Below are 22,506 nucleotides of genomic sequence, written 5' to 3' on the forward strand. Positions count from 1 at the left end.
CATCTCTTTATTGCATCTTTATTTTTTACTCCTTCTAACACTAGCTCCTATCTATCAACCGATCACCCCTCTCTCTGTCCTACATAGCCTTTCAATCTCCTTGGTAGATCTCTATTAAATTTCATAATTCTTATAAAATTCCAGCCATATATTGAGACTGTACATGCTCAGCAAAGAACTATTCAAAACATCCATCATTCAGCCTAATTGCTGTAAACTCAATGTCCCATCCCCCATAATATCCCTTCCTTCATCAGCCATACTTAGTTACAACACCCCTTCAACTCTCAGCACCAGTTTTACACAACCAAAGCTCAAATCCCTAATTTATTCAAAAACCCTACCAGCTCTAAATCAGCGTTACAGTACCCCTCTTTTTAAAGTAAAAATATGTAATTTATGTTTTCCTTGATCACCTGCCGTTCTTTCCCAAACAATCCTGAGATACACCTAGCAATACCCTCATTCCTAACACCCCCCACCCTAACCACCATACCTGAGTTGTGTACACCCTCGCCCCTATCACACTCAGAATCCCCCCCTTAATTCTAAAACAGCTATATACACCATCAGTTACAAATAAGTAGTGCCCTCCCCCAATTCTCCTACCTCCCCCTCCACTCCATTCCTTGTCTCCCTACCCCTACCCCCATACCCCCACGCAAATTTACCACAACAAACAAAAAAATGTGCTGAAGGGGTAAAAAGCTGTGGCCCTTGATGCACATGACTTGTAGTTGTCACGGTTGGTTTTAGTTACAACAGCGTTTAAAACCCTAAACAGCCTGGGCTCGACTGTACACATGGCAAACTGACCCAGTTATAGGACTACTCTCTCCGTAGTAGCCGCAAAAAACACCCCACATTTAGGATTGCATTATCAGAAATGGAAACTAATTACTGCTAATTATGTGTGGAAACCTCTTCTACTTTGATGCATGATTTCTCAGCAAAATTGAAGGAATTTCATGGATATTTTTATGTTATCTTTGGGAATGAAAAGCTTAACTAATAAGTGATTGGAATGAGGAAATATGTGTCTGAACAAAATTATAAAGTCTAACGTTGGAATTTTATTTTAGAATTCAGTCGTTGATAAACATTGGATTATAATTTGACAGTGTAAGGAAACAAGTCATAGTATTGCTAATGAATGGAACTATTTATTTTCTTTATTTCTTTAAGAAAAAATACATTCTTCTTAATAAAAGCACCATTTATTATGAAACACTAGTATCTGTATAAATAGTGGGTGGGGGGGGATAGCTATGTATTTAAAACGGAAGAAAAGGCCAAAAATCATTTCATGCAGAAAATTATTTTATGTTTGTAAAATTTATAGATGTGGTGACTTTTATGTGTAATCAATTAGTAGTGTGGACAAGATTTTAGCGAGGATTCTGTCCTCACCAATGGATGGGGAGGTGAGGAATTGATTTTCTGTTAGGACATTCATAGGATGTAGTTTGACTTCGACGAGGTGGCGCTGACCTCATACACCAAGTCAGACAAAACATTTTATAAACAAAGAAAGAATCATGGGTATCATGTTGGTGATATGTATTTCAGAACTGGTCGCATTCACTTGATATTGTTTAAGCTAGGTGACATGTGCGATGAAGATGTCGTGATCTTCAAAATATTGTAGTTGTCAAAGGTTCATCTTGTTTGTGATTGCTGGTTGGAGATATTGTGTATTTGTCAAAACTATATTGAATCTAAGAGCTGTTTTTGTGTTCATTGTGTGGCATGTTTATTGAAGGTTTAGTATAGTGTAGGCCTTGTGTCTGTTATAGGCAGTGTCCATTATACAAATAGACTAGTATGAAGGTGTTTATTATATACAGTTATCTGTTATACAGAGAGAAAAGAATGAAAATGTTTGTTGTGGAAAGATGTCCTTTATCCAAAAGGGACAGTATATAATAGACAGGTGATCTTTATACAGATGAGCTGAGAAATGTGTTTGTCATAAACATGGGATTTAGATATAGAGGGCAGGGAAACCAAAGGGTTGTAAAAGACAGAGTAAAATTTCTACTTCAAAGAGATATTCGTAATAAAAGGGGATAGAACAAAAGAGTTTCGCATTATTTAATCATCATCTTTGAGTGATAAAAAGATGTCCCTTATGACAGATTTGGCTCATGTAGATTATAGCTGGATGTGTCTGATTTATCTTGTCTCTCAAAATTACAACTGTAATAAGGACGGTCCATTGTACAAATGTACTGTATTAATTATACAGATTCAACACTTGGCAAGGCATAATTTATTTGGAATCACTTGAAGGTGATGCTGATACTGTTGTCTTAAAATAAATCTTGGAAAAAATGTAACAGATTTACCATGATTATTAAGTAGAAATTGGTCATATATAAATATTTTTTGAAGTGTCAAGGTCATTGGTCCATGGCTCCATGGCGACCAGTCTAGTGCTATGTGAAACAACACAGCTGTAATTTTTATTCATGTCTATAGTGTTAGCTCCATATTTTTCTCCTGTACCTGATCTAATCACACTTTCTTCCTTTCTCCCTTTCTTTCTTTCTTTCTTTCTTTCTTTTTTTCTTCTTTCTTTCTTTCTTTCTTTCTTTCTTTCTTTCTTTCTTTTTCTTTCTTTCTTTCTTTCTTTCTTTCTTTCTTTCTTTCTTTCTTTCTTTCTTTCTTTCTTTCTTTCTTTCTTCTTCTTTCTCCCTTGTTTGTTTCATATTTGTTCCTTCCTTCGTTTCCATTCCTTTGTTGCCTTTCTATCTGTTACCCCTAAGCCTTACCTTACCAAGCTTTTGTTTACGAGTATAGACCATCTTTTACATGTATATAGTTTCCATCTATACATGTTGGTATCTTGTAGCATTTTTCCTGCCTTGTGTTCTCTCTGTGTTCAGCTGTTGTCATAGGCCTAATGGGAGTCATTCCTGGGTAATTAAAGCATTGTCTCCATTCCATTGTATATACCGGTATCTAGAGAGTTTTACATCTATTATACCTACCATTGTACGTATCTAGAGAGTTTTACATCTATATACCTACCATTGTATATATCTAGAGAGTTTTACATCTATATACCTAACATTGTATATATCTAGAGAGTTTTACATCTATATACCTACCATTGTACATATCTAGAGAGTTTTACATCTATATACCTACCATTGTATATATCTAGAGAGTTTTACATCTATATACCTACCATTGTATATATCTAGAGAGTTTTACATCTATATACCTACCATTGTATATATCTAGGGAGTTTTACATCTATTATACCTACCATTGTATATATCTAGGGAGTTTTATATCTATATACCTACCATTGTATATATCTAGGGAGTTTTACATCTATATACCTACCATTGTATATATCTAGGGAGTTTTATATCTATATACCTACCATTGTACATATCTAGAGAGTTTTACATCTATATATACCTACCATTGTACATATCTAGAGAGTTTTACATCTCTATATACCTACCATTGTATATATCTAGAGAGTTTTACATCTATATACCTACCATTGTATATATCTAGAGAGTTTTTACATCTATATACCTACCATTGTATATATCTAGGGAGTTTTAACATCTATATACCTACCATTGTACATATCTAGAGAGTTTTACATCTATATACCTACCATTGTATATATCTAGAGAGTTTTACATCTATATATACCTACCATTGTACATATCTTGAAGTTTTTACATCTATATACCTACCATTGTACATATCTAGAGAGTTTTACATCTATATACCTACCATTGTATATATCTAGAGAGTTTTACATCTATATACCTACCATTGTATATATCTAGAGAGTTTTACATCTATATACCTACCATTGTATATATCTAGAGAGTTTTACATCTATATACCTACCATTGTATATATCTAGAGAGTTTTAACATCTATATACCTACCATTGGTATATCTAGAGAGTTTTACATCTATATACCTACCATTGTACATATCTAGAGAGTTTTACATCTATATACCTACCTATCATTGTACATCTATATACCTACCATTGTACATATCTAGAGAGTTTTAACTTCATCTATATACCTACCATTGTACATATCTAGAGAGTTTTACATCTATATACCTACCATTGTACATATCTAGAGAGTTTTACATCTATATACCTACCATTGTATATATCTAGAGAGTTTTACATCTATATACCTACATTGTACATATCTAGAGAGTTTTTACAGAGTTTAGAGAGTTTTACATCTATATACCTACCATTGTACATATCTAGAGAGTTTTACATCTATATATACCTACCATTGTATATATCTAGAGAGTTTTTACATCATATATACCTACCTACCATTGTACATATCTAGAGAGTTTTACATCTGTAATATATACCTACCATTGTACATATCTAGAGAGTTTTACATCTATATACCTACCATTGTACATATCTAGAGAGTTTTACATCTATATATACCTACCATTGTACATATCTAGAGAGTTTTACATCTATATACCTACCATACAATCTAGAGAGTTTACATTATATACCTACCATTGTATATATCTAGAGAGTTTTACATCTATATACCTACCATTGTATATATCTAGAGAGTTTTACATCTATATACCTACCATTGTACATATCTAGAGAGTTTTACATCTATATACCTACCATTGTACATATCTAGAGAGTTTTACATCTATATATACCTACCTACCATTGTACATATCTAGAGAGTTTTACATCTATATACCTACCATTGTACATATCTAGAGAGTTTTACATCTATTATACCTACCATTGTACATATCTAGAGAGTTTTACATCTATATACCTACCATTGTACATATCTAGAGAGTTTTACATCTATTTACCTACCATTGTACATATCTAGAGAGTTTTACATCTATATACCTACCATTGTACATATCTAGAGAGTTTTACATCTATATACCTAACTTTACATATATCTAGAGAGTTTTACATCTATATATACCTACCTACCATTGTACATATCTAGAGAGTTTTACATCTATATACATGTACCTACCATTGTATATATCTAGGGAGTTTTACATCTATATACCTACCATTGTACATATCTAGAGAGTTTTACATCTATATACCTACCATTGTATATATCTAGAGAGTTTTACATCTATATACCTACCATTGTACATATCTAGAGAGTTTTACATCTATATACCTACCATTGTACATATCTAGAGAGTTTTACATCTATATACCTAACATTGTATATATCTAGAGAGTTTTACATCTATATATACCTACCTACCATTGTAAATATCTAGAGAGTTTTACATCTATATACCTAACATTGTACATATCTAGGGAGTTTTTACATCTATATACCTACCATTGTATATATCTAGAGAGTTTTACATCTATATACAGTGTACCTACCATTGTATATATCTAGAGAGTTTTACATCTATTATACCTAACATTGTATATATCTAGGGAGTTTTACATCTATATACCTACCATTGTATATATCTAGAGAGTTTTTACATCTATATACAGTGTACCTACCATTGTATATATCTAGAGAGTTTTACATCTATATACCTAACATTGTATATATCTAGGGAGTTTTACATCTATATACCTACCATTGTATATATCTAGAGAGTTTTACATCTATATATACCTACCATTGTATATATCTAGAGAGTTTTACATCTATATATACCTACCATTGTATATATCTAGAGAGTTTTTACATCTATATACCTACCATTGTACATATCTAGAGAGTTTTACATCTATATACCTACCATTGTACATATCTAGAGAGTTTTACATCTATATACATGTACCTACCATTGTATATATCTAGGGAGTTTTACATCTATATACCTACCATTGTATATATCTAGAGAGTTTTACATCTATATACCTACCATTGTATATATCTAGAGAGTTTTACATCTATATACCTACCATTGTACATATCTAGAGAGTTTTACATCTATATACCTACCATTGTACATATCTAGAGAGTTTTACATCTATATATACCTAACATTGTATATATCTAGAGAGTTTTACATCTATATACCTAACATTGTATATATCTAGGGAGTTTTACATCTATATACCTACCATTGTATATATCTAGAGAGTTTTACATCTATATACCTACCATTGTATATATCTAGAGAGTTTTACATCTATATACCTACCATTGTACATATCTAGAGAGTTTTACATCTATATACCTAACATTGTATATATCTAGAGAGTTTTACATCTATATACCTAACATTGTATATATCTAGAGAGTTTTACATCTATATACCTACCATTGTATATATCTAGAGAGTTTTACATCTATATACCTAACATTGTACATATCTAGAGAGTTTTACATCTATATACCTAACATTGTACATATCTAGAGAGTTTTACATCTATATACCTAACATTGTACATATCTAGAGAGTTTTACATCTATATACCTACCATTGTATATGTCTAGAGAGTTTTACATATACCTATCACTTAGGTAGAAAAGTTCCTACTGACTAGGCCTTTTCATACCAAAATCAAAATTATTTATTTGCCCCAAATACAGTTCGGGTGCAAATTATTTAGCCTACTTGTGAAATTGAACTCCTTCAATTTGATCTGAACTCCAAACTCTGAAATCAACAATTGACATAATATGATGATAAACATTTGTTCAAGAGAGACAATTTAAGAAAGATAGTTTATTGCAATAAATGAGTTATCAAGATATATTGGAAAGGAGTAGATATGATAGGACCAGTATTTGGCCTTAATTTTTCAGGCCGAAAAATATTTACTCCGATCCACATCAATTTCACATTAATAAATACTCTTATACTTGCCATTCATCGAAACATAACTTTTTATAACCATGTACACGATGTGCTCCACCTATGACGTCATCAAATTGATGATTTTCCTCTTCTCGCCAAATTTTGCTAGAAATTCATCATCTTTAGGTTAGAAAAGGCTTGAAATGGATTTGGCCGCCACCTTGGAGCAACTTTATATTTTGCATGGATATGCGTAAATACACGATACACAACGTGTGAAAATCTCTTTCTGCTCCATGAAGGCGGCCACATTCATTTTTAGTGAAAATCACTCAAAAAGTATGATTTTTCAAGGATTTTTGTGAAAAATGCGGGAAACTGCATGTTGATGACATCATAGTGAATATAATTGGCACATGCGGGATATTTTCGGGATGTAATGTGTTAGCAAATGTATTCAACTGTTATATAGCAAAATATGTTGTTCTTTACTGAGAATTAATTTTCGGGCCATATTCGAGTCTTAACGTACCTTCTCCTTTATCCTACACATTCTACAATGAAAAATAAATGCCGATTTTTAAAAAAAAATCACATTACTGAAAACTAAATAGAATTCTTTTCTCTGCAAAATTACTATAGACATGAACTTTGTTCTACCCCAATTGTATAGAAATTGGGGAGACAATTTGGCACAGGTTTTAGTAATTAAACTAGGGGTCGTGTGTCGGTTTCTTGTTTCTGGTGGTGTGCTTACTTAAGTGAAGTAGTTAATGCAGTAATTGACAATAAATGGTGATCATTTAGTGGTGAAGATCTCTGGCCGTTTTGGCAACTGTTAAAACGCAACCCATAGATAACTTGGGGAAATTTGTTTTTAAAAGACGCCCAGATATTGTTAGAGGCATTTGATGACTCAAGGTCAATAGAGTAGTAAGTGCTTTTATAAGCCCAGACTCTTTCTGACTTTTGAAACGGTTTCCTTTTTCATTTTCTTCGTTATAATTGCTTTTGACATAAAAATGGGTGAAGTTATATGACTTATATTAAGCTATTTGTCTAGCGTTAAATTGGACTGTGAGAGTAGAGTGTATGGCCTGTATTAGAAGGACCTGAGTTCGATGATATTGTAATCACTAGGGGAGGGGGTGTGTGGAGTGGAGGCGCAACGTCCAAGGATATGGAAAATTGTAGAAATTCTTGATGGAATCAGCCTTGGATCCGAAAGAATACAGATAGAGGCCTCACTCTTAGTGATGCTTACCTGTAGTAAACTGATAAAAAAAATTGAGTAATTTTGCATAAATGTGATAAACTTATCTCACGCACATATGTGTGTTTTTTGTAAATACCGTATTTGCTGTATTAAGCGCCTTTATCACATAAGCACCCTACCCCTCTTCTAGGGAAGGAGTTGAAGTTGTATAAACACCCCCATCCAATGAATTTAACATTGTTTAACAACATATGTGATGCCTCGAATATCAGCATTGTATCCCGTATTACATGAACTTGCGAGTATACATGTGAATCATTTTGGTTTTATTAGTTTAACATCCTATTAACAGCCAAGGTCATTTAAGGATGTGCCAGGTTTGTTGGTGGAGGAAAGCCAGAGTACTCGGAGAAAAACCACCAACCAGTGGTCAGTACCTGGCAACTGCCCCACATGGGATTTGAACTCGCGACCCAGAGGTGGAGGGCTTATGGTAATATGTTGTGACATCGTAACCACTCGGCCACCGCGGCCCCCACATGTGGATCATGACATAATAGTTTGTCTCAAAGGTTAAAAGGCATATGCATGTTTACTGTAACAGATTAATGTGTCTTTAGTTAGAAAGAGTTAAAATATTGCGAATTTTTTGTCCAAATCTTACATTTTGGTTCATTAATCACAGCTATATTTTTTAAGCGCCCTGTGTGCTAAGTATAGCAAATACGGTTAATATCAGTAAGATGAAAATGGTTGGGTGTCTATAAGGACTTGTATTTTAATTTGGTGCCTTGGGGCAAAGTTACTTTCTAATGTTTTAAAAGTGTAGAAATGTTTAATGTATGAGCTGCCTATGGCCTGTCATTACTGCTGTAAGTTTTAATTCCCTGATCCAGGTCAAGGCAACATGTGTTTCTCTTCTGCCATGTTTAACCTGAATCATCAGAGGTCAGAGTTAAGCCCCTTGGTGAGTGATGCTCACATATTTTCACAATTGTTTATAGCAATGGAAATGATGGTAATAGATGTGTTACATAATGCAACAAAAAAGTAAAATGGAAAGGATGTACAAGGTATTACACAAGAGTCCAATATAAATAAATCATTCCCAGTTTACAATTTTAGAGGCGAGAGTTTCAGAGACCAGCTAATATTGAACCAAATCAAGCAGGTGTAGCGGGATTGGACTGGGTCGATCATCGGTGACCAAGTAGCTCAGTCTGGAGAGCACTCGGCTAGTGTTTGGAGGGTCCCAGGTTCGAATCACGGTCTGGCCGCTACATTATGTCTTCGAAGACTTCAAGAAAGGAGGGAGGATTGTAGCGGGATTGGACTGTGTTGATCATTGGTGACCAGGTAGCTCAGACGGTAGAGCACTCAGCTAGTGTTTGGAGGGTCCCAGGTTCGAATCCCGGTCTGGCCGCTACATTATGTCTTCGAAGACTTCGAGAAAGGAGGGAGGATTGTAGCGGGATTGGACTGGGTCGATCATTGGTGACCAGGTAGCTCAGTCGGTAGAGCACTCGGCTAGTGTTCGGAGGGTTCCGGGTTCGAATCCCGGTCTGGCCGCTACATTTTCTCCTCTCCTGTTACAGAATTGGCGCCCAACTTAATAAATAACCCACTGTGGTGGTGTTTGGAAGGGTCTCGTATGTCTTCGAGGGCAAAGACTTCGAGAAAGGAGGGAGGATTGTAACGGGATTGGAATGGGTCGATCATCGGTGACCAGGTAGCTCAGTCTGGAGAGCACTTGGCTAGTGTTCGGAGGCTCTCGGGTTCGAATCCCGGTCTGACCGCTACATTTTCTCCTCTCCTGTTACAGAATTGGCGCCCAACTAAATAAATAACCGACGGTGGTGGTGTTTGGAAGGGTCTCGTATGTCTTCGAAGACTTCGAGAAAGGAGGGAGGATTGTAGCAGGATTGGACTGGGTCGATCATTGGTGACCAGGTAGTTCAGTCGGTAGAGCACTCAGCTAGTGTTCGGAGGGTCCCGGGTTTGAATCCCGGTCTGGCCGCAACATTTTAACCTCTCCTCCTACAGAATTGGCGCCCAACTTAATAAATAACCCACTGTAGTGGTGTTTGGAAGGGTCTTGTATGTCTTCGAGGACGAAGACTTCGAGAAAGGAGGGAGGATTGTAGCGGGTTGGACTGGTCGATCATCGGTGTCTAGGTAGCTCAGTGGGTAGAGCACTCAGATAGTGTTCGGAGGGTCCGGGGTTTGAATCCCAGTCTGGCCGCTACATTTCTCCTCTTTGGTTACACAGGATTTCCAGTTTCCTTTTCAAGTGAATTAAGTAGAAAGCCTTTACAAGGTATTATTAAATAGGTCTGAACTTTTAAAAGAACTTCACTAGTTCAGGCCTGTAGCATATACTGGGATAAAGTTTGCTGAAATGACACCTTTGACCAGTAGATAGTTGATGACTTCTGTAACAAATAGGCATAAAGACTTAATATAATCTCGGCTGTGCTTGGATGAAAAAAACATCCCTAGTTTAGTTACATCTATGATCTTTACTTTCAGTTACAGTCTGATCAGCTCTTTCAAATTGTTCCATCCCCTAAAATTTGATCACTTCCAAGATTCATAGACAAAATCAGTCAACAATTACCAGAAGCTATCTAGGTTAAAGGATTAGGTTTTAAACTTATGTTGGGATTTGTCAAGGTGATGTGCTTTAGTTTTCACTTCGTTTTTAACTTTTAAAACAACATATGCTTTCATTAAAGGTTAACTTTAAAAAAAAACTTTTGTTAATGAATTAAGACGATTCTCATGTTTATATTTCTTTGTCATTCAAAGCTTAAAGATACTCATCCCAGCTAGTGTTTGAGAGTTACAGTTTTACAGATGTGAAGTACAAGGTAGTTTGGATGCTAACTGTTGAATACATAAATATTACAGTAAATATTTTAATAGTCACAAGTATGAAGAATCATATTAGGTGAGGAATGCTATGGCCATAAAAGTTAAATATTTGAGCTATAAAATGGAAAAATGAAGGATGTGCTTTCGCATATAAATTTTGTCATATTTTAAAGAATTACATTTCACATCACCCTCTGCATTGACCCTAGAAGACACTCGTCATAAATCACATGTCATTTACACTTCAAGTAAGGTATTGAATAAATTTGAATTCTAAATATAGATATGGTTATGATTTTCATAATTTTCCATTTTCTTGGCATTTATTAATAATTCTCTATTTCCTCACAGTAGAAATGAAAACTTCAATGTTGACTTTGCCTGACAAAGCCTATAGCCCTGGGTTTTAGGAAACTTATTGCAATCTAAATGTATAGTATAGTGATGACAACTCGGTAATACATGTATAACAATACCTGTCATCTTATCTACACATCTACACATGTCAAGCTAGGGGCTCTACAGCCAAGGGAGATAATTGTATAGCCAAGGGAGATAATCATATATATGGAAATTCATTTTCTGGATAATTAAATGGAAATATTAAGGCATACTGTCAGTAAATTAATTAACACAATGTGTCAGTCATGTCACCTGGTTATTATAATAAACACTGAGGTATAAATATGAACTGTCTACAAATACTACCATTGTTTTTAAAGATCACCTGTCTATAAAAGTCACCTTTCAACAAAGATCACTTTTTTACATAGATCACCTTTCTACAAAGATCACCTTTTTTTACAAATATCACTTTTTTATAAAGATCACCTGTCTATAGAGACCACCTGTCTATAAAGATCTACTGTATTTTAAGATCAGCTGTATATAAAGACCTCCTGCCTAAAGGTCACAAATGGCTATAATTGTTATCTGTTTATAAAGGTCACCTGGCTATGAAGGTCACATGATTGTGAAGGCACCTGAATGTGAAGGTTATCTGACTAGGAAGGTTACCTGATTGTAAAGGTCATCTTGCTGTGAAGGTCACCTGACTATGAAGGTCACCTAACTATGTAGGTCACCTAGCTTTGAAGGTCGCCTGACTATGAATGTCACTTGACTATGTAGGTCACCTAGCTGTAAAGGTCGCCTGACTATATGCAGATCACCTAGCTATGAAGGTCACCTGACTATATGCAGATCACCTCAGTATGAAGGTCACCTGGCGGTGAAGGTCACCCAACTGTAATGGTCACTTGACTGTAATAACAATTATACATAAATTGTGGAAAAAAACTAAATCACAACTCAGCAATTACTAGAGTGTGTTCTAAGTACAACGCAAAATAGACATATTTTATAAATCAAACAGATATAATTACAGGTGTATTTCTGTTCCATTCAGAGCTCTGTTGGGATGGTATGTATATAAGAAAACTGTTGCCATACTGAGTTGGTTATCAGAGAGTGTATGTCTGTATTAGGATGTGTACGATACACCAGTGCTGAGTTAAACATGGATATTGTATAATATAGGAATTGTATACCACTCAGGGAGAGATCAATACACACAGCAGGAGTAACCAGGGCAACATATCTTCTCTGGTAAATAGTTAAATTTTTTGATATTTCATTTTAAATTTCTGTTTTTGATCTAATTTTAATTAGATTCACTGTGACTGATTGGTTTCTCAGAACTTGATAACCTTTACAGATTCTGTGTATGTAAAATGAGATGTAAATGTATCTGTGTGTACAGCATGTGTAGCAATATTTGTCAGGAGTATTGTGATTTGGTTTTGAATGAATTAATATACAATGTAACTGTACATACATGACTGTGTATCTGCCTAAAACCATTTTAACTATAGAAGCTTCATACTGTATAACTTGATCAGTCTAATTTCTAATTCTATATGTCTATATTTCTGTGTAATAATATCTAGCTAAATATGCCATTTGAGGGAGATTTTGACAGGTGGTGCACATTCATTAAAATTTTGTGTCTTATCCGTTTAATTATATCTTAGATGGACCCAATTTTATTGGTTACCTTTGAGATGTTGTTGTGGTATCTAGAGTTTGAAACCTACAGTTGTGTTATAATGTCTCTTACTTATTTCCAGCATGAACATTTTTTCCAGCATAAAATTCTGTTCTCTTCTATGTAAGTGGATATAAAATATAATAAATTAATGTTAAGATACATTATTCCTAGAGGTATCAGTTTCTACCACATGACACTGGGGACTTGTGTAAGTCTAGCCGTCCTGAGTTAGGTGTCACATGATAATATCTAACATTCCACTTAGGTAATTACCCAGTACTGAGTTAGTGTCAAATAGTCATTAACTCCAGTAATATGCCCTCATACTGGACACCAGTAACCTACACTAACCTACTCTGATAATATATCCCACCATGTTTTGTGTCAAATGTCCTAATGCCACCTTCTATGTTGGACTTCATCCTGACTGACATTATAGGTCAAACCATAAGTAGATCTCCATCTACTGGTGACATCTGGTAATTAATTGGTCCATGGTATATGATGTTGACCTCCTTATTATATAGAGTATACATCAAATCAAGAATACTTGAGTACAATAAAGGATCTAATTATAAAGTCTTTAGACAAAATGATTTTGATATGAATCTGTGATGTGAAATCATTATATCAATCGAAACTGCATGTCTAGAAAGTTAAGGACAATATACATCACCTATATAGGAGAATGGGGCTAGGCTTATTTACAAGGCAGAAAAATGACAGTATTCAAACGGCAAACCTTACTGTTTTAAATAATACACTATATTTTGGCTCATTCTTGGACATGGTTTCATTTTACTACCAGACATGTGCTTATTACTTTATAGACATGGACTTATTACTAGATATGGGCTTATTACTGTAACAGGAAAGGAGAAAAAATAGCTGCCAGTCTGGCATGTGAACCTGGGACCCTTGAACACTAGCTGAATACCTAACCGCTGAGCTACCTGGTCACTGATGGTCGACCCAGTCCAATCCTGCTACACTCCTCACTCCTTTTTCAAAGTTTTCGCCCTTGAAGACATACGAGACCCTTCCAAACACCACCACTGTAGGCTATTTAGTTGGGCGCCAATTCTGTAACAGGATAGGAGAAAATGTAGCCGTCAGACAGGGATTCAAACTCGGGACCCTCAGAACACTAGCCGAGTGCTCTACTGACTGAGCTACCTGGTCACCAATGATCAACCCAGTTCATTTCCGCTACATTACCATGCAGACATTGGCTTATTACCAGACGTGGGCTTATTACCAGACATGGGCTTATTACCATTCAGACATAGGCTTATTACCAGATGTGGGCTTATTACCAGATATGGGGTCATTACCATGCAGACATGGGCTTGTCCGTCTGTCTATCTATCTGTAGATAAAACAATCGGTTAACTACCACTTTTACCAAGGGGATTTCAACAAAACCGGGTGGCAATAATCTTTGTACACTGTAGATGTGTTTAATCTATATCGGAACAAGATTTGTTTTCATACTAAATCAAACTTTCTGATGTTATCATGACATCACATCGACTTTGCATATTGATTTAGAAAAAATAATCAAATGGGAAATCAATGGAATAGTATGTTTTAACATATTTTATGTTATTATGTAGTCTGAAAAGTTAATTATAAGCAATGATGTTACTATTTTTGAAGTTCATCGGGATAATTATATAAACTTTGTTTACAAATTTTGTTGTCGTTACGCAGATTCACACAGTTTGCAAACAAAATTTCTTTCATACCCCGATGAAGTTAAAAAATAGTGACATCAATGCTTAATACAATGAAGATGTTTGTAATTAATATTGGAACTGCAGTGTTGGGGACGTGGGGAATTGGGGGAGGGATGAGTAGGATGGAGTGGTTGTACTGTACAAATTAGTCTCCTGGACTACAGTTCTAGGCGACAATACAAACAACACTATGTCACATGGTTACTGTAGTTATTTGTATTTACGGGTCTGTATAGTTTTACTTCAGTGACGGTCTCGGGTGAGCTATTTGATAACTTAACCATCAGAGTGAAATGAACATCTCTACCTGTCCGTCACCACAGGTGTAAATAAATACCACCTGTAATTACTCCATACCTTCAGGCTCATTTTGTCGTCAGGTAGACTGTTTTTATTTCCTACTCAATATTTACAAAATTCTTGTAAACTAAGACACCTGCGTTTTACAAAGAGTTACAGCAAGGGTGGAATTCAGATAGTATCTAGCAGACATTATTCACAACTTTTCTGTTTTTTATTTTAACCAGATCAGGTAAAAAAAACGTTACCAGCAAGATTTTGTGCTGATACAGATTTCTTTAGGTGTTAAACTTATTACAATGTAATTATTCAAAAAATGTTGCTAGAAGCATAAGCAGAAACTATACTAGAGCATTGTATATTGATGGTTTCATTGGTAAGTTTCTGTATATATTTTCAGGTGACTGGATTTGTTGAATGAAACATGGATGTAACAAGAAGTGATGTCAGAAAGATAAATTATAGCCAACTGAAGTGATGAGTTTGTTTACAGAGACATTGTAATTAGGTACAAACATCAATGTGTGTTGATGGGACGACTGTAATCAGGAATTTGTTATCAATGTAAAAACAGTGGAGGACCCTGAGGAGGGACATCGGATAATTCAGTTCATGGACGTAATTCTCTTGGATATATTGTGATATTTGTAAACAGACGACAAATTACAGCATCAACATGTCTATGTACCGGAGTATGAACCCACCGCTGTCACCGCGCTTCTCTAACTACAGAACTACAGGTAGGCACTAACGTTGGAGAGGTAGGGGGAAGGCACACTTCTGTAACTACAGAACTACAGGTAAATACTAAAGTTGGAGAGGGAGGGGGAAGGCACACTTCTGTAATTAAAGAACTACAGGTAGGCACTAAAGTTGGAAAGGGAGGGGGAAGGTACACTTCTGTAACTACAGAAATACAGGTAGATACTAAAGTTGGAGAGGGAGGGGGAAGGCACACTTCTGTAACTACAGAACTACAGGTAGATACTAAAGTTGGAGAGGGAGGGGGAAGGCACACTTCTGTAACTACAGAACTACAGGTAGGTACTAAAGTTGGAGAGGGAGGGGGAAGGCACACTTCTGTAACTACAGAACTACAGGTAGATACTAAAGTTGGAGAGGGAGGGGGAAGGCACACTTCTGTAACTACAGAACTACAGGTAGATACTAAAGTTGGAGAGGGAGGGGGAAGGCACACTTCTGTAACTACAGAACTACAGGTAGATACTAAAGTTGGAGAGGGAGGGAGGGGGAAGGCACACTTCTGTAACTACAGAACTACAGGTAGGTACTAAAGTTGGAGAGGGAGGGGGAAGGCACACTTCTGTAACTACAGAACTACAGGTAGGTACTAAAGTTGGAGAGGGAGGGGGAAGGCACACTTCTGTAACTACAGAACTACAGGTAGGTACTAAAGTTGGAGAGGGAGGGGGAAGGCACACTTCTGTAACTACAGAACTACAGGTAGGTACTAAAGTTGGAGAGGGAGGGGGAAGGCACACTTCTGTAACTACAGAACTACAGGTAGGTACTAAAGTTGGAGAGGGAGGGAGGGGGAAGGCACACTTCTGTAACTATAGAAATACAGGTAGGCACTAAAGTTGGAGAGGGAGGGAGGGGGAAGGCACACTTCTGTAACTACAGAACTACAGGTAGGTACTAAAGTTGGAGAGGGAGGGGGAAGGCACACTTCTGTAACTACAGAACTACAGGTAGGATACTAAAGTTGGGAGAGGGAGGGGGAAGGCACACTTCTGTAACTACAGAACTACAGGTAGGTACTAAAGTTGGAGAGGGAGGGGGAAGGCACACTTCTGTAACTACAGAACTACAGGTAGGTACTAAAGTTGGAGAGGGAGGGAGGGGGAAGGCACACTTCTGTAACTACAGAACTACAGGTAGGTAATAAAGTTGGAGAGGGAGGGGGAAGGCACACTTCTGTAACTACAGAACTACAGGTAGGTACTAAAGTTGGAGAGGGAGGGGGAAGGCACACTTCTGTAACTACAGAACTACAGGTAGGTACTAAAGTTGGAGGAGGGAGGGGAAGGCACACTTCTGTAACTACAGAACTACAGGTAGGTACTAAAGTTGGAGAGGGAGGGGAAGGCACACTTCTGTAACTACAGAACTACAGGTAGGTACTAAAGTTGGAGAGGGAGGGGGAAGGCACACTTCTGTAACTACAGAACTACAGGTAGGTACTAAAGTTGGAGAGGGGGGGGAAGGCACACTTCTGTAACTACAGAACTACAGGTAGGTACTAAAGTTGGAGAGGGAGGGGGAAGGCACACTTCTGTAACTACAGAACTACAGGTAGGTACTAAAGTTGGAGAGGGAGGGAGGGGGAAGGCACACTTCTGTAACTACAGAACTACAGGTAGGTAATAAAGTTGGAGAGGGAGGGGGGAAGGCACACTTCTGTAACTACAGAACTACAGGTAGGTAATAAAGTTGGAGAGGGAGGGAGGGGGGGAAGGCACACTTCTGTAACTACAGAACTACAGGTAGGTAATAAAGTTGGAGTGGGAGGGAGGGGGAAGGCACACTTCTGTAACTACAGAACTACAGGTAGGTACTAAAGTTGGAGAGGGAGGGGGAAGGCACACTTCTGTAACTACAGAACTACAGGTAGTACTAAAGTTGGAGAGGGAGGGGGAAGGCACACTTCTGTAACTACAGAACTACAGGTAGGTACTAAAGTTTGGAGAGGGAGGGGGAAGGCACACTTCTGTAACTACAGAAATACAGGTAGGCACTAAAGTTGGAGAGGGAGGGGGAAGGCACACTTCTGTAACTACAGAACTACAGGTAGGTACTAAAGTTGGAGAGGGGGAGGGGGAAGGCACACTTCTGTAACTACAGAACTACAGGTAGGTACTAAAGTTGGAGAGGGAGGGAGGGGGAAGGCACACTTCTGTAACTACAGAACTACAGGTAGGTAATAAAGTTGGAGAGGGAGGGGGAAGGCACACTTCTGTAACTACAGAAATACAGGTAGGTACTAAAGTTGGAGAGGGAGGGAGGGGGAAGGCACACTTCTGTAACTACAGAACTACAGGTAGGTACTAAAGTTGGAGAGGGAGGGGGAAGGCACACTTCTGTAACTACAGAACTACAGGTAGGTACTAAAGTTGAGAGAGGGAGGGGGAAGGCACACTTCTGTAACTACAGAACTACAGGTAGGTACTAAAGTTGGGAGGGAGGGGAAGGCACACTTCTTAACTACAGAATACAGTAGGTACTAAAGTTGGAGAGGGAGGGGGGAAGGCACACTTCTGTAACTACAGAACTACAGGTAGGCACTAAAGTTGGGAGAGGGAGGGGGAAGGCACACTTCTGTAACTACAGAACTACAGGTAGGTACTAAAGTTGGAGAGGGAGGGGGAAGGCACACTTCTGTAACTACAGAACTACAGGTAGGCACTAAAGTTGGAGAGGGAGGGGGGAAGGCACACTTCTGTAACTACAGAACTACAGGTAGGTACTAAAGTTGGAGAGGGAGGGGGAAGGCACACTTCTGTAACTACAGAACTACAGGTAGGTACTAAAGTTGGAGAGGGAGGGGGAAGGCACACTTCTGTAACTACAGAACTACAGGTAGGTACTAAAGTTGGAGAGGGAGGGGGAAGGCACACTTCTGTAACTACAGAACTACAGGTAGATACTAAAGTTGGAGAGGGAGGGGGAAGGCAAACTTCTGTACCTACAGAACTACAGGTAGGTAATTAAGTTGGAGTGGGAGGGAGGGGGAAGGCACACTTCTGTAACTACAGAACTACAGGTAGGCACTAAAGTTGGGAGAGGGAGGGGGAAGGCACACTTCTGTAACTACAGAAACTACAGGTAGATAAAGTTGGAGGGGGGAAGGCAACTCTGTAACTACAGAACTACAATAAAGTAAAAGTTGGAGAGGGAGGGGGGAAGGCACACTTCTGTAACTATAGAAATACAGGTAGGCACTAAAGTTGGAGAGGGAGGGAGGGGGAAGGCACGCTTCTGTAACTACAGAACTACAGGTAGGTAATAAAGTTGGAGAGGGAGGGGGAAGGCACACTTCTGTAACTACAGAACTACAGGTAGGTACTAAAGTTGGAGAGGGAGGGGGAAGGCACACTTCTGTAACTACAGAAACTACAGGTAGGTACTAAAGTTGGAGAGGGAGGGGGAAGGCACACTTCTGTAACTACAGAACTACAGGTAGGTACTAAAGTTGGAGAGGGAGGGGGAAGGCACACTTCTGTAACTACAGAACTACAGGTAGGTACTAAAGTTGGAGAGGGAGGGGGAAGGCACACTTCTGTAACTACAGAACTACAGGTAGATACTAAAGTTGGAGAGGGAGGGGGAAGGCACACTTCTGTAACTACAGAACTACAGGTAGGTACTAAAGTTGGAGAGGGAGGGGGAAGGCACACTTCTGTAACTACAGAACTACAGGTAGGTACTAAAGTTGGAGAGGGAGGGGGAAGGCACACTTCTGTAACTACAGAACTACAGGTAGGTAATAAAGTTGGAGAGGGAGGGGGAAGGCACACTTCTGTACCTACAGAACTACAGGTAGGTAATAAAGTTGGAGAGGGAGGGGGAAGGCACACTTCTGTAACTACAGAACTACAGGTAGGTACTAAAGTTGGAGAGGGAGGGAGGGGGAAGGCACACTTCTGTAACTATAGAACTACAGGTAGGTACTAAAGTTGGAGAGGGAGGGGGAAGGCACACTTCTGTAACTACAGAACTACAGGTAGGTACTAAAGTTGGAGAGGGAGGGGGAAGGCACACTTCTGTAACTACAGAACTACAGGTAGGTACTAAAGTTGGAGAGGGAGGGGGAAGGCACACTTCTGTAACTACAGAACTACAGGTAGGTACTAAAGTTGGAGAGGGAGGGGGAAGGCACACTTCTGTAACTACAGAAATACAGGTAGGCACTAAAGTTGGAGAGGGAGGGAGGGGGAAGGCACACTTCTGTAACTACAGAACTACAGGTAGGTACTAAAGTTGGAGAGGGAGGGGGAAGGCACACTTCTGTAACTACAGAACTACAGGTAGATACTAAAGTTGGAGAGGGAGGGGGAAGGCACACTTCTGTAACTACAGAAATACAGGTAGATACTAAAGTTGGAGAGGGAGGGGGAAGGCACACTTCTCTAACTACAGAACTACAGGTAGATACTAAAGTTGGAAAGGGAGGGGAAGGCACCCTTCTCTAACTACAGAACTACAGGTAGATACTAAAGTTGGAGAGGGAGGGGGAAGGCACACTTCTGTAACTACAGAACTACAGGTAGGTACTAAAGTTGGAGAGGGAGGGGGAAGGCACACTTCTGTAACTACAGAACTACAGGTAGGTACTAAAGTTGGAGAGGGAGGGGGAAGGCACACTTCTGTAACTACAGAACTACAGGTAGGTACTAAAGTTGGAGAGGGAGGGGAAGGCACACTTCTGTAACTACAGAACTACAGGTAGATACTAAAGTTGGAGAGGGAGGGGGAAGGCACACTTCTGTAACTACAGAACTACAGGTAGGTACTAAAGTTGGAGAGGGAGGGGGAAGGCACACTTCTGTAACTACAGAACTACAGGTAGATACTAAAGTTGGAGAGGGAGGGGGAAGGCACACTTCTGTAACTACAGAACTACAGGTAGGATACTAAAGTTGGAGAGGGAGGGGGAAGGCACACTTCTGTAACTACAGAACTACAGGTAGGTACTAAAGTTGGAGAGGGAGGGGGAAGGCACACTTCTGTAACTACAGAACTACAGGTAGATACTAAAGTTGGAGAGGGAGGGGGAAGGCACACTTCTGTAACTACAGAACTACAGGTAGGTACTAAAGTTGGAGAGGGAGGGAGGGGGAAGGCACACTTCTGTAACTACAGAACTACAGGTAGGTACTAAAGTTGGAGAGGGAGGGGGAAGGCACACTTCTGTAACTACAGAACTACAGGTAGGTACTAAAGTTGGAGAGGGAGGGGGAAGGCACACTTCTGTAACTACAGAACTACAGGTAGGTACTAAAGTTGGAGAGGGAGGGGGAAGGCACACTTCTGTAACTACAGAACTACAGGTAGGTACTAAAGTTGGAGAGGGAGGGGGAAGGCACACTTCTGTAACTACAGAACTACAGGTAGGTACTAAAGTTGGAGAGGGAGGGGGAAGGCACACTTCTGTAACTACAGAACTACAGGTAGGTAATAAAGTTGGAGAGGGAGGGGGAAGGCACACTTCTGTAACTACAGAACTACAGGTAGGTACTAAAGTTGGAAGAGGGAGGGGGAAGGCACACTTCTGTAACTACAGAACTACAGGTAGGTAATAAAGTTGGAGAGGGAGGGGGAAGGCACACTTCTGTAACTACAGAACTACAGGTAGGTACTAAAGTTGGAGAGGGAGGGGGAAGGCACACTTCTGTAACTACAGAACTACAGGTAGGTACTAAAGTTGGAGAGGGAGGGGGAAGGCACACTTCTGTAACTACAGAACTACAGGTAGGTATAAAGTTGGAGAGGGAGGGGAAGGCACACTTCTGTAACTACAGAACTACAGGTAGGACTAAAGTTGGAGAGGGAGGGGGAAGGCACACTTCTGTAACTACAGAACTACAGGTAGGGCACTAAAGTTGGAGAGGGAGGGGGAAGGCACACTTCTGTAACTACAGAACTACAGGTAGGTACTAAAGTTGGAGAGGGAGGGGGGAAGGCACACTTCTGTAACTACAGAACTACAGGTAGGTACTAAAGTTGGAGAGGGAGGGGGAAGGCACACTTCTGTAACTACAGAACTACAGGTAGGTACTAAAGTTGGAGAGAGGGAGGGGGAAGGCACACTTCTGTAACTACAGAACTACAGGTAGGTACTAAAGTTGGAGAGGGAGGGGGAAGGCACACTCCTGTAACTACAGAACTACAGGTAGGTAATAAAGTTGGAGAGGGAGGGGGAAGGCACGCTTCTGTAACTACAGAACTACAGGTAGGTACTAAAGTTGGAGAGGGAGGGGGAAGGCACACTTCTGTAACTACAGAACTACAGGTAGGTACTAAAGTTGGAGAGGGGGGGGAAGGCACACTTCTGTAACTACAGAACTACAGGTAGGTACTAAAGTTGGAGAGGGAGGGGGAAGGCACACTTCTGTAACTACAGAACTACAGGTAGGTACTAAAGTTGGAGAGGGAGGGGGAAGGCACACTTCTGTAACTACAGAACTACAGGTAGGTACTAAAGTTGGAGAGGGAGGGAGGGGGAAGGCACACTTCTGTAACTACAGAACTACAGGTAGGCACTAAAGTTGGAGAGGGAGGGGGAAGGCACACTTCTGTAACTACAGAACTACAGGTAGGCACTAAAGTTGGAGAGGGAGGGGGGGAAGGCACACTTCTGTAACTACAGAACTACAGGTAGGTACTAAAGTTGGAGAGGGAGGGGGAAGGCACACTTCTGTAACTACAGAACTACAGGTAGGTACTAAAGTTGGAGAGGGAGGGAGGGGGAAGGCACACTTCTGTAACTACAGAACTACAGGTAGGTACTA

The 22,506-nt window shown here is 39.0% G+C and overlaps 1 protein-coding gene across 2 annotated transcripts in view; it reads left to right on the forward strand.

Annotated features, from left to right (window-relative positions):
• Positions 1 to 22,506, forward strand: part of LOC138332131 (septin-2-like) — a 75,763-nt gene that overhangs the window by 11,284 nt on the left and 41,973 nt on the right. Inside the window, exons 1-2 of one of the 2 annotated variants that reach the window (XM_069280104.1) lie at positions 12,353 to 12,493; positions 15,375 to 15,714. In XM_069280104.1, coding sequence (XP_069136205.1) covers positions 15,651 to 15,714 — 64 coding nt within the window. In that variant the 5' untranslated portion in view covers positions 12,353 to 12,493; positions 15,375 to 15,650. Of the gene's footprint in view, positions 1 to 12,352; positions 12,494 to 15,374; positions 15,715 to 22,506 lie in introns of those variants that run through there. The other variant, XM_069280103.1, reaches the window with a different exon arrangement.

The sequence above is a fragment of the Argopecten irradians genome, chromosome 9, assembly GCF_041381155.1.
Source record: "Argopecten irradians isolate NY chromosome 9, Ai_NY, whole genome shotgun sequence".
Taxonomy (NCBI): Eukaryota; Metazoa; Mollusca; class Bivalvia; order Pectinida; family Pectinidae; genus Argopecten; species Argopecten irradians.